The sequence below is a fragment of the Monopterus albus genome, unplaced genomic scaffold (assembly GCF_001952655.1).
Source record: "Monopterus albus unplaced genomic scaffold, M_albus_1.0 scaffold154.1, whole genome shotgun sequence".
Lineage (NCBI taxonomy): Eukaryota > Metazoa > Chordata > Actinopteri > Synbranchiformes > Synbranchidae > Monopterus > Monopterus albus.
Genome location: NW_018128034.1, coordinates 648,169 through 662,873, shown reverse-complemented (window position 1 = coordinate 662,873; position 14,705 = coordinate 648,169). Strand labels below are relative to the sequence as shown.

The 14,705-nt window shown below is 40.3% G+C and overlaps 1 protein-coding gene across 1 annotated transcript in view; it reads left to right on the top strand.

Moving 5' to 3' along the window:
* The window catches only part of trappc9 (trafficking protein particle complex subunit 9), a 204,273-nt gene that overhangs the window by 70,650 nt on the left and 118,918 nt on the right, over window positions 1-14,705 (top strand). The window contains 1 exon segment of the mRNA XM_020614930.1: window positions 8,296-8,414. Coding sequence (XP_020470586.1) covers window positions 8,296-8,414 — 119 coding nt within the window.

Sequence of the window (14,705 nt, the reverse complement as noted above, 5' to 3'; positions counted from 1 at the left end):
GTTTAGCATAGGGCTGCAATATAACAAAGAGTGAAAAATTTAAGGGGGTCTGAATCCTTTCCGTACCCACTGTATGTACATTATGTGGAAGCAGGTGTATGGGAGAGAAAAACCGGAATCCAGTGGTCCCTGACTCAATTCCTTGAAGACCTGGACTTTGCGGACAACTTGTGCCTGATGTCCCAGAAATGCCAACATATGCAACAGAAAACCGATAGCCTAGCCCAAGAAGCATCCAAGACTGGACTGCGGATCAACCTAGAGAAGACTAAAATCATGACCCTGTTAAAAAAGCAGCAGAAGCCAATCACCCTTGGAGACAGCGAGCTGGAAGAAGTCACCTCTTTCACCTACCTGGGCAGCATTGTATCAGCATCAGGTGGTTCTGACGAGGACATCAAAGCCAGAATCGGGAAAGCTAGACACGCCTTTATTACCCTGAGACCAGTCTGGAGGTCAACATCCCTATCTGTCCGCAACAAAATACGAATTTTCAACAGCAACGTTAAGTCTGTCCTTCTCTATGGCTCAGAGACCTGGAGAGTCACCAACACCCTAACCAACAAACTCCAAGTATTCGTCAACGGCTGTCTTCGCAACATACTGAAGATCAGGTGGACAGATAAACTAAAGAATACTGAATTGTGGCAGCGGACAAACCAAGATCCCATCAAACAGCAGATTACCAGGCGCAAATGGCAATGGATGGGACACACCCTGCGGAAACCCTCACAGGACATCACCCGGCAGGCCTTGCAATGCGACCCTCGGGGAAAGAGATGGGTCGGTCGCCCTAAGACCACGTGGAGACGATCCTGTGAAGAGGAAATGAAGAAGTGCAACCTGTCGTGGGGTGAAGTGAAAAAGGCTGCCCAGAATAGACTGCGTTGGAGAGCTGTTGTGAGGTCCTTTGTTCCACGGGGAATTCAAGGAGATAAGAAGAAGAAGAAGAAGGTGTATGGGAACATAAACACATAAGACACAGAATGATTAGCTCAGCCCCAGGAGATAAACCATGGCTTTGTCTAAACAGCAGCTCTGAATGCAGTTATTACAGTTACACATTACGGGGTGCTGTTTTTGCTAAGAACATTTGATGCTATCTGCCACTTTAACACAATTAATGAAATCACACTAATATTGTTATGTTAATATGCTGATGAGCTTATTAACATCAAGCCAGTGGTTTTCCTTTGCTTTTAGTTTGTGCTCCTGTGTGTTGGAAGATTACCAAAGTCTGCCGTCTTTGCAAATTCATCAGTGAAATCTTCATCATTTTAAACACAACCTGTGCATTTGACAACTATTCAGTTGTGCTACGTAGCCACCACATATGGTCACTTACACATTTTAATGCTGCCACATTTTACAGTTAATGAATCAGTACGGTAATAGAGGCTACAGCATAACAGACCTGACCTGAATAGCCCACCCAGAGAGATATTTTTAATCTAGGCAACTGTGCAGGTGTTATTTTGTGATGTGCAGGCCAGCTGGTTGTCAGCCTGCGGTACGGTATGCTTAAGAGAATGGTTCACCATTTTAGGAAATATGTTTATTCATCTCGCCACGTATTGGCCTAGAAGTTCAAGAGGAATCTATTAATAATAAAAAGTAAATGCAAACAACTGATCAATAATTTAAGTCTTGAAAATCTTTAAACTAAAGTAAAATTGCTGCAAGCATTTTATGTAGTCATTGGGTTTCATTTGGTGTGAAACCTTCTTTACATCAACAAGAAGTGGATGGTAAATGGTGTGCATTTATATAGCCCTTTTATCTAAAGTGCTTGACAATTTGCCTCTGCTTTAACCATTCACACACACACCAATGGTGGTAAGCTGCAGTACCATGCGAATGGTCTGACTATTTGAAGCAATTTCAGCTTCGGTGTCTTGCTGAAAGACGTGAACAGCGGGAGCCACCAACCCTCTGATTAGTAGACACCTCGCTCTACCTCCTCAGCCAAAGCTGCCCATAGGAAGTTAACTTTCATTATGAAACAAGAAAAAAGCACTGTTCATCTAACAGAAACTGCAATAAAACTCTTTTTTTTTCAAATGCTAAGTGGAAGAGAGTAAAGTACAGCCAAAAAGTCTTTATGCTTACTGTGTCTAAACTAAGCTAATTCCTTCCTGGTTGTAGCATCATCTAACTCAAATAAGAATATACAGTATGTATTCCCTAAAATGGTGAACTATTTTTAGACAGGACTGTCAAAATGTCAAATGACTACCTTTTGCTGTATTCTCCTTTGTGTATTGCAATTAAAGAACCTAATTAAGTTTAATGCGGTATTGAAATTTGAGGGCTGCACTTTATGGGGAGGACTTTAATAGTTTTGACTCATTGTTTCAGACTATTTAATTGAAATCTGCTGGCTTAATAAATATTCATTAACATTGGCAGCACCAGGAAGGTCAATATACTGTCATTAATACTGAATGGAAAATGTAGTTAAGAAAATTATAATGTGACACCAGCTGGCCCCACCCCAACATGTAAAACCTGAAGTTGATTCTGAACATGAGAATGAATATGAATTAATTACTGGCTGACAAAAATATTTATATTTTTTTATCTGACCATGCAGAATAAGAATGAATTTTCTTCACTTTGCTCAGGTGGAAAAGTCTACATATTGACAATTATTCCAGCTCCACAGTCTGAGGATAAATGATAGCTCACAACTCGATCTGTGCATGCTGGAGTCTCTGATGTGTATGCTGCTTGTACAATGTGTTAATTTCACTGCTTCTTTATATTAAACACAATGGTAAGGACAAATGTTTAGCAGCCCTTGTATGACCAAGGTTCTGTAATTCTTTTTTAATACAGTATGTCATTTGAAACTGGTGAGTCAGAAAGTTTCCCCTTTTGCACATCAAAATGTTTACAAAGTCTTGACTTACATCATATTTATTTACAATGTCAAAATCCGACCGTTTGACGCTAAAATGATTGATCTTGTCATCCTGTTCTAAAGGTGGGAATTAGCTTGTATCTGATGTATACCAGTGGCATTTAAACTTGCCTAATGCATACAGTTCACAGAGCAATGCAAATTGCTCATGCACATTGTAGAGAGAGTTAGTTCATCAGCCTTAAATGTTAAGTTGTATGGCAGAACTGCACTCAGTGTCCTTTGTGTCTAAGTTAAGGCAGAAGGGGCAAAATGGACAAGGCCACAGAAAACCATTTGGACGGAATATTCAGAACAGGCTGAGCCCATTGATTTATCTTCAGGCGAGTTTATCCCTCACTTTGAGTCTTGTTTGAGATCACATCATAACTCAGGAATAAATAGGAGTGATGTCATCACTTAGGACTAATGGGCCTTGACCTACAGCGAGTGTTATTGTGTTAAATAGTGTGAGTGTCGTACCTAATGACAGAGCAACTGTCGTCGGTGTTGTGGTTGCCTTTGAAGACTTCACCTTGTACACACCTAAAGGTCTGTGTCTGAGTAAAGAGATACATGAAACACATTATTCCGACAAACACCATGAGTTAAAAGACTCAGAGAGGAAGATGCATTCAGAGACTGCTGAAATTAATAAGAGACAGGGTGTTGTCTTACCCTTTACTTATTGTTTGTCCTCAGTCAACACCAGTGAGAGACTGGACTCCTGTTTCACTTGTGTGGTTAGTTTTTAGATACTTAGCTTTCACCATACACCAGTAGGCTCAGCTCCTAAGAACACTTTTTCAACTGCCTGTGACATGTTCGTGTTAGATTTCCATTTGCTGCTCTCTGTTGTCAAGTGATACAACACAGCGGCAGTGCACTTCCTTTCTTGAAAGCTTTTATATTTGCTTCTTTAACATCTTCAGTCTGGTAAGTTAGAGCAGCTGGGTATCAAACCTCAGTACTTTTTGGGGGAGGATTTGGTCAATGTGAGTCCATGGCACAAAATGCCAAAAATGGCATTGAATGTCTGGGGAGACTTGTAATTTTGTTTAATATGCTTTTCTTGGATACCTCCTAATTTAAATCAAGGGTTCCATTTATTCAGTCACATGACACATTCATGCATCTTGGGTAGATCCCCCACTTCAAAAAAAAAAAGTGGTTAGGACTGTCACCTCACAGAAAGAAGGTTATGGGTTTGAGGCCTGGCTGACCCAGACTCTGCAATCTTTCCCTGTGCCTGGTGTGGGCTCTCTCCTGGTGCTCTGGCTTCCTCCCACAGTCCACATGCAGCTTAGGTTGATTGGTGACTCCGCCCGTAGGAGTGAGTGGTGGTTGTTTGCCTGCATGTCAGCCCTGTGATAGACTGGCAACCTGTCCAGGATGGACCCCTTCTTTCACCAAGTGTCAGCTGGGATTGGCTCCAGCACCCCCTGCCACCCTATTCAGAATAAGCAGTGTAATGGATGGATAGATTTCCAAGTTGTAATTATGACTGGCAAACTCAGATTTTTTTGAAGGCTTCAGCATATCTGACCTGGCACTTGCAATACTGTTATGGAAACAAAACAAATAAGGATACCTCACACTACATAATTTAACCCAAATGTATGAATATGGTGTTATTGGTAAAACACACTGGAAGTGAGACATAAGTGCTACTGAAGTGTAATTCCATTCAATCCACACTGAAAGCAAGTGTGTTCTGAGTGTTTAAAGTCATCACAATAGCTGTTTGTCTGTCAGCAGGACAGCGGCTGGACAAAGAGTCTTTTCAGCCTGACTAACAACACAAGTGCACTGGACAAAAATAGCAAGAAAAACGCTTCCGGTATGTTTTACCAATTATTGTCACTGTATGGGATTTTGCTTCTCACATAGCTATCTCTGTAATTACACAAACATCTTGATGACATGAACACTTGTAAGTTGTTAACACTGGAATCATTTCAACCACTGCCCTCCATCCTCTATGACATGGGTATGGCATAAACATGAAGGTGCCAGTATGTTCAATCAGAACTGCTTGTTGGAGGGCTGAATAGCTTTGAAACACAAATTATACCCAGCTCTAGCAGAAAAGGAAGTGGTGTTCTTCCAGGCCCAGTATTTCTGTTTTTGTAGCAAACTGAGCAGCTATCTGTCCATTACCTCCCCCCTCTGCCCCTGGACTGTGACCCACCACAGAACATGAAAAGACTACCTCTGCTGTTTTGCACAAACCCAGTACATTCCCCCTTCTTGTTATATTACATGTAAATCTGCTGCTGTTGGTCATTTGCTCTACTGTCCATGTGCATCTCAATCTCACAACCATCTGACAATCTTCTTGTTATTATTATCACTACTGTCATTGATTGCACATGGCTTGAGTCATAGACTAGTAGGTTGTAGCGTTTAGCTCTATCCTAATCAATTTGACTTAGTTTTCTCATTCTTTTTATTCTAATTTTACTCTTTTTAGTTTCCTAAATAGTATTGCATTCAATACTAGGTGAGAGAGAAACGGCCTTAGATTTTCTGTGCACATATAGTGAATTGACAAAAATCTTTGACCTTGATCTTGAGTAGTGATGGTCATCATGACTGTACCTATAGTACTGAAACCTAGGTAAACCTAATTAACAGAAAATCAAAGGAAAAAGATCACAGTCCTAGACATGCGGGTGGTTTCTCAGCAGGATAGTATGCAAAAAGTACAACATGATTGCTAACTGCAGTTTTGTTGGTGGAAATGGTTTCAAACAAAATGTGCTAGTACTGTGGCCTGTATGTTATAAACGTCAAGGAGAAACGTACATTAGTAGCTGTAAAATAAAAAAACAAAACAAAACGGTAGTAGAAAATTATTATCCTTTGTTTGGACATCTCAAGTAAAATGTTGTGAATATCTGTAAGCCAGACATTTGTTACTGCTGTTAAAACTAAGGAGCTGATTTAATGGGGCGTCCAGACCGACTGGAACAACTCTCTGTAATTATGATAATGATTTGCTCAGATCTTTGTATATTACTTAACAGACTTCTGGTCATCATGTATCCTCATTCCTCTCCCTCTCTCTCTAAGACTGATAGAAGCCTAATGATGTTTTCACAGTCTCAGAGTTTCAGTGATGCGTCATATATATATATATATATATCTTGTGTGTGTGTGTTTCGTGTTGTTTGAATGGGTTTAATGGTGTATTTGGTGTCCAGAAATAACACAAAGTTACAGTATTTGTCAGTGTTCTTACTCACTTTTATGACAAACTGGGGTGTTCATCTTTAGTTGATATATATATATTATACATTAATATACATTATATTCAGAGTTGTTCCTAATATTCTGACCCTCTCATGTCTGTACTGGCGAAGAACAAAAATATAGAGACACCTCTAAATATAACGTAGCCCAGTACAACACCATCTTTAACTATGACCTCAAGAATAAACATAGAATTTAATTTATGACCTAATGAAACACAGATGTTAAGGTGGACGTATTGTATCGTATTTGTACAGGTGTACCTAATAACATGGCTGGTGAGTGTAAATGCTAATAATGTTAGCATTATTTTAGGAGTGACCCTGCCAATCTTTGCTACAGACAATACAGATGCTGAGTTCCTCGGATTGTCCGACAGGTGGTTAAACAGAGAACTGGACAGACAGTGATTGGAAGGAAAGTGTAAAAGAGGGGTTGGTTGTGAGCAGTGCTATTGTTAATCACACAACCCATTTATTCACACAGTCTCTGTGCCACAGGATGTGACAAGTCATGTGCAGCTCCTGAAACAAGCTGCATACCATAATGGAGAATGTATTCTATAAATCCAGCAAATGTCCATTGCTTTTTCTTTTTAATGGAAGTACTCTTCCATTTGGGTTTCTAATCTTGCATGCTGTTGTTATATGGTTTTATAGCTGGGTAATATGTATATCTGTCTATTTTGAATCCAATTGCCTGAGCTGCTGCAAAGAACAGTAATTTCCCCTCTCAGGGAAAATTGTAGTGCTTGACATTCTGCTGGCGTCAGAGTGATATGAACCCTTTGACGTCACAGCATGGGCTCTGGGCATCATTTCTGAGTATAGCCAGAGTTGGTTGAAAGCAGGAGCCCCTGCGGTGGTGCCTCACTGATGGTGCAGCTGCTCCTGTGTCCACACTGCTTCTGTCAAGGTCATGAATATAGAACCATTCATTTATTCTTCATAAGGTTATAGTACCATACATCTGATTATATCCAATTTTCTCTTTAAAAATATTTAAAAAACCAAGTTCCTTTTGGGGCAGCTACTGCACCATGAATGGAAAACAAGTACAGGATGATATTTGCAGTGTAACAACTGAAGGTAGATACATCTCAGTATAATGCAACACGGCTCAGCATTACAAACTAGACCCTACTTTGTGTCCTGAGATGACTTTTGTTGTGATTTGACGCTATACAAATAAAATTTGGTTTGATTTGAAACAACAGCATCCACAATGATCATAAAGGTGAATCCATTCCTCTCTGAACATTATAACCTTTAGGGTTTCCTGCAGGGCTGGAGTGTATTAGTTTTGGCTTGCTGTGCCTAATAAAGTCTCAGTTGACCATTTGCTAAACTTTGTCCCCCTTAAATTACTGTTGATACGTCCATCCAGCTTTTCATTCTTGCACAGCACATGGAGTCTACAATTTACGATCATAGTGGATGATTTCTCATTAAAAATTTCAGTGCAGCTCCAGGTGTTATATTCACTTGCCTTTCACATCAAAACTGATATAGGCCTACACACATTTTAGGCATGTGCTTTAAAATATGAATGCTTTAATCAGAATTTCCTAACAGATTAGCCAGGAATGACAAGGTTACAAAGCTGACGTAAACACTAAAGACTGAAGGAAGCTGTCGGCCTCCTGTTCATCAAGTAGCTCTTCATCCACTTCAGTGCAGTGAAAGCAAATCCATAATTTTTCAATTTAACAACAAGGAATGATCTATTACATTGAAGGCTGAACTCAAATCAAATTATACGGCACCCACCCGCTTCCTCTTCTCTAACTCTCTATGCCAGTCATCTGTCATGTGTGTTAAAGCTGTGCATGTAGAATGCATGTAATATGCAATTACTGTTACCTGTGATCAAAAGCAGCAAGTTTGGGCCTGTTTTCCTGTTTTCTGGGGATCATCAATTGATTTTGAGGCGCATAGTCCTTAGCGGAATCATTGGAAATCACTAAATAAACAATAGATGAGGGGAAGTGAGTTTATAAAAAAAAAAAAAGTAATGTACCACAGACTTTTGATAACAATGTGAGATAGTTTGAACTGATGCTCTGCTAGCCAGTGTTCAGTGATATCCTTGTCTCTACACTGTGCTTTTTGCTGACTGTGTATGATGTTTTTTTTCAGATGGGATCAGTGTGACAGGATTGCCGATCTCCAGTCCATTGCGTCAAGTCCTCAAACCCAGGCCCGAGACCAAGCCTGTCAGCAGTGAGTCCGGCAAGGCGGAGTACAGCCATATTAAGGTGAATAAACAAAAGCAGCTGTAAAGTGCATGAAAAAGTTGTTTTGCTGAGAATTAGATCAACATGCAGTTATTTTTTTTCTTTTCTTTGTGTTTCCTGGGTTGTAGCATAATTTATATAAAAAAAAAGGGATTTACACATTGGTGCAGTCTCAGTCAGTCTGGTGTATGTATAGAAAGAACTCAGTTTATTTGACTGGTGTCTCACCTTGGCTGCAGATGCACTCCTCTGTTTGAATCAGGACTTAGAGCTCCAACGTAGATATACTATATAAATGAGAGGAAACAGTTGACAGGGTTTTTGTGTGAAACTGCAAAGAGTGCAAAAACAGTGTGACGGGGAGGGTAACAAGGTGAGGTCGAGACAGGCAGAATGAGAAAGCATTAGATTGAGCCAGTCAGCAGGAGAGGCTCTGCTGAAGATTTGTGTTTGGGGTGAAGAAATAGGCCCGCTGACTGAGTCTACCTGCTGAGGGTGTGTCTGTAGACAGCAGCCGCACTGCCTGTGAGTGTGGTATTACCTTTAAAAATCAGAGGCTTCTCTCTCCTCCTGGAATCACTGGAAGACAAAACAACATTGATATCTAGGGCCCTTTCTAACAAACGCATGGTGTGTAATGCATGTAGCCTGTTTGTGTTTCCTGATTTCCTACCTGCACAATAACCATTTTGATGACATGCACACCATGTTGTCTTTTCACCAAGTAGCGGTTTGTCGACTTTGCGCTGGCAGGTGTGTCCAGATGAAAATGAGGTGTGTTCAGGTAAATTTTGGGTGTGTTGGTAATGAGGGCACACAAAGTAGCTGCGCCCCTGACCAGCAAAAAACAGATCTGTGATCAGCAATTAAATCATCATTGTTAGTTTTAATGGGTGCTTTGATTGTGTTGTGATGCGCGCCTGTCTAGGTGCTTGCACAATGCTTTTGCACTGTGCTTGTTATACCCTGGAATGTGCTGCACAGGACATGCAAAACTTAAAAAGTAAAAAGATGACATTGTGTTCACTGGGTGTTATGGACATCGCTAGAAATGAATTTATAATAAATCCCCTTTTGATTAGTGATCGTGCGCCTTCACTGCGCATTAGCAGATCCGTTTCTTCAGTGACGTCTGACCTGGCGTGTCCACCAGTATGCTAGCAATCTGCCAAATGTTCAAACTCACACATCTCTTAAATGTGACTCTGATTGGATAGTTACTTGTTATGCTTTAACGAGGAAATAAAGTCCTGCCTTTTTGCTTCTTGCATGGGCACTTGAACCGTTTTTCCTTGTCATCAAATTATCAAAGTGAACATGGACACACTCAAACATCCCTTGCACCAGTACATCTTGATCAGACGCCATGGATCCTCAAAATAGGGCCCCTAATGTTCAGATGTGCTGCTGAACAGTCACCTTTTCTGAGTTAGATAGGATTATGATTAATAGTAGAGAAAGTATAGCAGGATATTTTCTTTTCTTGGTCAACGATGCCTTAGTTAGTGAGAACTTTGTAGAGAAAGAGCAAGCATTTATTAGACTAGCTACAACTTAGAGATATAATAATAATAATAATAATAAGTTTCAGAAAGTCATGTTACCAATCAAAATTTCTCCACTGAGAGATACAGTGTGTGCACACAAAGCTATCGCTGTACCCAACCCAAATGGTCTGCTGTACTGTAGAGGTGTAACGCAAAACTAACTTGCAGTGTTTCCCATACATTGATTTATTTGTTGTGGTCTACTACAATATCAGTATTGACTGCCACATGTTGATTTTCTTTCTTTTTTAACTGTTTTGAATGGGTACATTATATTTCCATTGTAGAGCTGCAGGCAGTGCATTGATTGACTCAGCGTCCCCTTGCCCTGCTCTCTCACAATTGAGGATAGGCTATCTGTGAACAGCTCCTCCTCTCTGTGTCTGTTTTAACACAACGCTGTGAGCTAGTAAGGGTAGCTAAGCTAACGTTAGAATACAGCTGGTTGCCAAGGTTCACATTTTGTATAAAGTTAGTGCTAAATCATAAACCGACAATGGGCGTTTGCTCCCTCGCTCCAGAGGAATATCGAAAAATATTTTCCAAGGCTCAAAGAACTTGTCCTCCGGAGGCGCAAACAGTCTGGACCAAGGGTACTGGTTAGCAATAGGAAGCTGAACAGTCCAACCAGTGTGATTAGTGAGCAGATGGACAGCAAACTTAGAGAGCCTTAAAAAACAAAACAAAAGAAAATCAAGTGAATTTATTTTAAATAACGCTGTGTAAATTTTATTGGTCAAGATGTGAATAAATAGTGAAAATAGAAGGGAGAGTTTTGACTGTAGGAAAATGAAAGTCAGAATAACATTGGGCCTTGGTCATAGTGCATACATTTTCTCTCTCCAGATGAAAAAATGAAAAGGTTACTGACAAAAATCTGAAAAGCTCTTTCTGGCTTTTGGCATTCTATCAAGTCATTTGTTGTGTCAGGCCATCCAAGCTGGATATTGGTTTGAATATTATGATGGAAAGTGACACTTGGGGATTATCAGTCAAAGTTTATGCTGCAGTGAATAACAATTGCTATGAAAGCTGATTTAGAGTTATTGATGATGAACATGTCTAAATATTGAGCTGAAAACTATCAGCTCTTTGTTTTTATCCAGTTTGTCTATATTGTGGTGTCACAGAAAGTCGTACAGTATTAGTAGGTTGCGTGCAGTGTACAGACAAAAATACCTATGTAAATAGGTTTATGTGTTTATTTTTAAGATTCTTAACAGAACACAAGGGTTAATGGATATCAGAGATTCTGTAAAGACTGAATTCCACTATTTACTGTATATCAGCATGTATGAGGTAATGCACTTGTTGTAAAGACTATAAATCCCCACACAGTAGAGCAATGCTGCAGGTATAGTTGACGTTTCATTTCCCTTTGGACTCATTGCGTACCTTGTTAGATATCCAGTACCTATGCAGTAAGGGATAAAAAGAAGCAGCCATCGTTAAAGGCAATTGGGGCATTTTCATCAGTGCATTGGCTTATTAAAAGTAGAATTTGACTGGCAGCTCTGAGTTTCATAGCAGAACACGCTGTTGGAACCATGGTTGAAGTAAGCCAATTACATCAAGATTCTTATCCTGCTGGACCTCAGCCTTCAAGCAGGTAAAGGCATGACCTACTTCTCTTCTCATTTTGTAAATGCACTGTTGAATGATGTACAATACAAAAGACAGAAGTGATGCATTTCACTGTGTGTACAACAAAAGCCCTTGCTCTGATTTGCTCATGTACTGTTTATTCTGGGTTTTCAGCAGCATGACTCCTTGTTATGGGCTGTATTGTTTTCAGAAACCCACAGCGCCCAGCAAGCTCTTGATGTGCACTGACATGCAACATCGTTGGACATCAGGTCAAGCAAAGGCATACAATGCAATAATGTAGTTGTTGTTTTTGTCTGTATGGGAAATAACTTGGAAAAAGTTTTAACTGATGTAAAGAAAATTCTTTGGTTCATTGCCTGAAAATGATAGAGGTACACAATCATCTTTGGACAACATATGAAGTTCAATTTGGCGCTTCACTGAATTGGTACAGGTGTCGATATGGTGACCTTTTGTCTCATTTTGACCTTTTATCATTAGAAGTGTAAGTGATCTAGATTACAGTAGCTGCTGGATGTTTCCTGGCAGCACAGGGTCCCTAGGAATCACATCCACACTGGATGATTCTGCACAAAAGATGTGAGTTCAATGCCAATGCAGGAAGCAGTGTGGCCTTTATTTTGAAAGCAGTAGTGTTTTCACACCTATTCTGTTTGCTTTGGTTTGGTTCAAACAAACTCTGAGGCATTTGTCTGTTTACTTTTGTTATTGAGGCTGTGGAAGCTGTGGTCTTAAAAGGCCCGTCTTGATCTGCTTCTGAGCAGGGTTTGTTTGTGGTCTGAAAGCAAAAATGGTCCAACAACAACATTTTATGAGTGGGGGTCTTGGATTTTAGCATAAATTCAAAGGATAAATTATTATTAAATCAACCAGATGATCAGACAGAGTCCAGGAAGTGATCCTTTAGGTGTAGTGCTGTGATTATGACTGTCTCCTACCTGTACCCGTTCGTCATTATTTATGATATACATGGTCCATCTTGACTATTATTTTTATTGGAGAGTGTGACACCATCTAAGATAAATAAACATTGCTGCATGAGCAGAGTTTGATTTCCCCACGCGGGTCCATCTAGTACGGGAAGTCCTCACCAATCTGTTCAATCAGTGTAAGTCTGTATGACTTTGTTTACTTCTTACTTTTTCCTTAGTCTGAATCAACAAATTGGAAAAAGTTTGGAAAAAAGAGAAAGCATGTTGAGATCAATGTGGTAGTCGGGCATGTATCATGTCAGACTTTAATGCAGAAAGTTCAGACTTGGTTCCCATCACATTAAAAGACAATGGCAGTGAAGAAAAAGTATTTCACACTATGGGAGTTTTAAAAACTGCCTTTATCTTCAGACAGTTTTTTAAAAAGCTGGACTTGGTTCATTTTTAACTGGACCTGGGGATATGTTGCTTGAAGACTTCTCTGTGACCTCATCTACCCCTCTTATTGCTGCCTTTTTAAGCTATGTCTCTGCATATGTTAGACAGATTTTTGAATAGGCATACTGCTAGTGCTATATGGATCTTAATTTGTCGGCCTATGTGTTTATGTGCATGACAGAATGAAAGAGACTTGTATTAGTTGCTAATAAGGGATTTTGACCAGGAGGATGGATGGACAGCCACACAGGAAATTGAAAACCTTCTAGCCAAACTGGCTGGCAGTAAACCAGGGTGTTCCCTGCATATCTAAATCTTAGCTGGACTAATTAAGTGCGTGTTTGGCTGGTTTTAACCACCTAAGCCAAATTAAGCCATATATATATTGCACATGCTTGAGTTTCTGTATCTCTTTTCTATGTGTAGTTTCCTTCCCCTGTGTTGTGTAAGTGATCAGTGAGTATAGGTGTGCTATTTTGGCAATGGTGTTTCCTTTGCATGTACTGTATATTGGAGCTGGCAGACCATGAGGAAGTGCGATCATTCATGACTGGTCTGTAATCACAGGAGCTCAGGAGGAGTCAACATGTTTATCTTACTGATCTTTCATCACTCAGTCTTAGCACCTGTTTTTCGGTCCTCCCACTAAACTGTGAATGTCTGTGGACTTAAAAAATGTGTATGCTGTCAGAGTGGGATGGATCTACTGTGAGTGAAGGAGGTCTGGCTCCTCAGACATGTTGGTTTTGCTGATTATTTACACATTTTCAGTGACTCATACCTCTAGGAGAATTGGGGCACTTCCACAGTTTGGTTTCTTTGACACTGTCAGTCTGTCAATTTCTCCTCTTCACCTATTGAAACTGTGTTCCATTTTGGCTGTCTGCAGTGAGTACTGCTGTTACATCTGCAAAATTATTCTGTGATAGTATTCATCAGAGTATCTGTGCACGTGACTGAAGTAGCAGCTGCAGAAATTTGTGGGGATTTGGACCCCCAAATTTGTCTGCAGGGGATTTGTGTGTGGGTTGACTTGAATGACAGACTTGGGAGTAAGAGAAAAGTAAGGGATACAGTAATCCCACCATTGTGACTGACCATGAGTCACTGTGATGCTGGCAGGTGTACAGACCTGCTTATTCACTTACTCTTCCTGTGAACCTGTCTTCACTGGACATTAAGTATGTCATTGAGGGCTATGATTCAGAAATAGAGACTGGCCCTTCAGACACTCAGCAATTATCTTCAAAACACCAAATGCCTAACCCCTATTTTTCACCAGGACAGTCCGCGGCACGGAATGGTAGCTGAAGTCGATTGCTGCCTCTCTACCCTATGCTGCTATTTCCACCAGGCATGCCATGGTGCGATTTAGCTGCCTCACTAAAAATACGCTTCTATTTTGATTGGATGTCGCGTCAAGCAGCACAGAGCAGATGAGACGTAAAGGGAGTCAGACATGCAAATATAGAGAATCCGGTTAATTTACAAAATAAAACACTAGGCTTAACATAAATAAACACAGAAAAACCCGAAACAAGAGGGGATAGCACTGTCTTCCCTTATGTTGCTGGTTTATTAGGGAAGCTGAAAAGTATTTTCTGCAACCACGATATCCCAGTTAACTTTAAACCAGAGAACACCCATCTGCAGAGATTGATCCATTGAAGGGCAAAACACCAAGACACAAACAGAGTGAGGTGGTGTATGCAATTAAGTGTAGTCAGGAGTGTAATGACCTGTACACTGGGGAAACAAAACAGCCACTGCACAAGCGCATGGCCCCA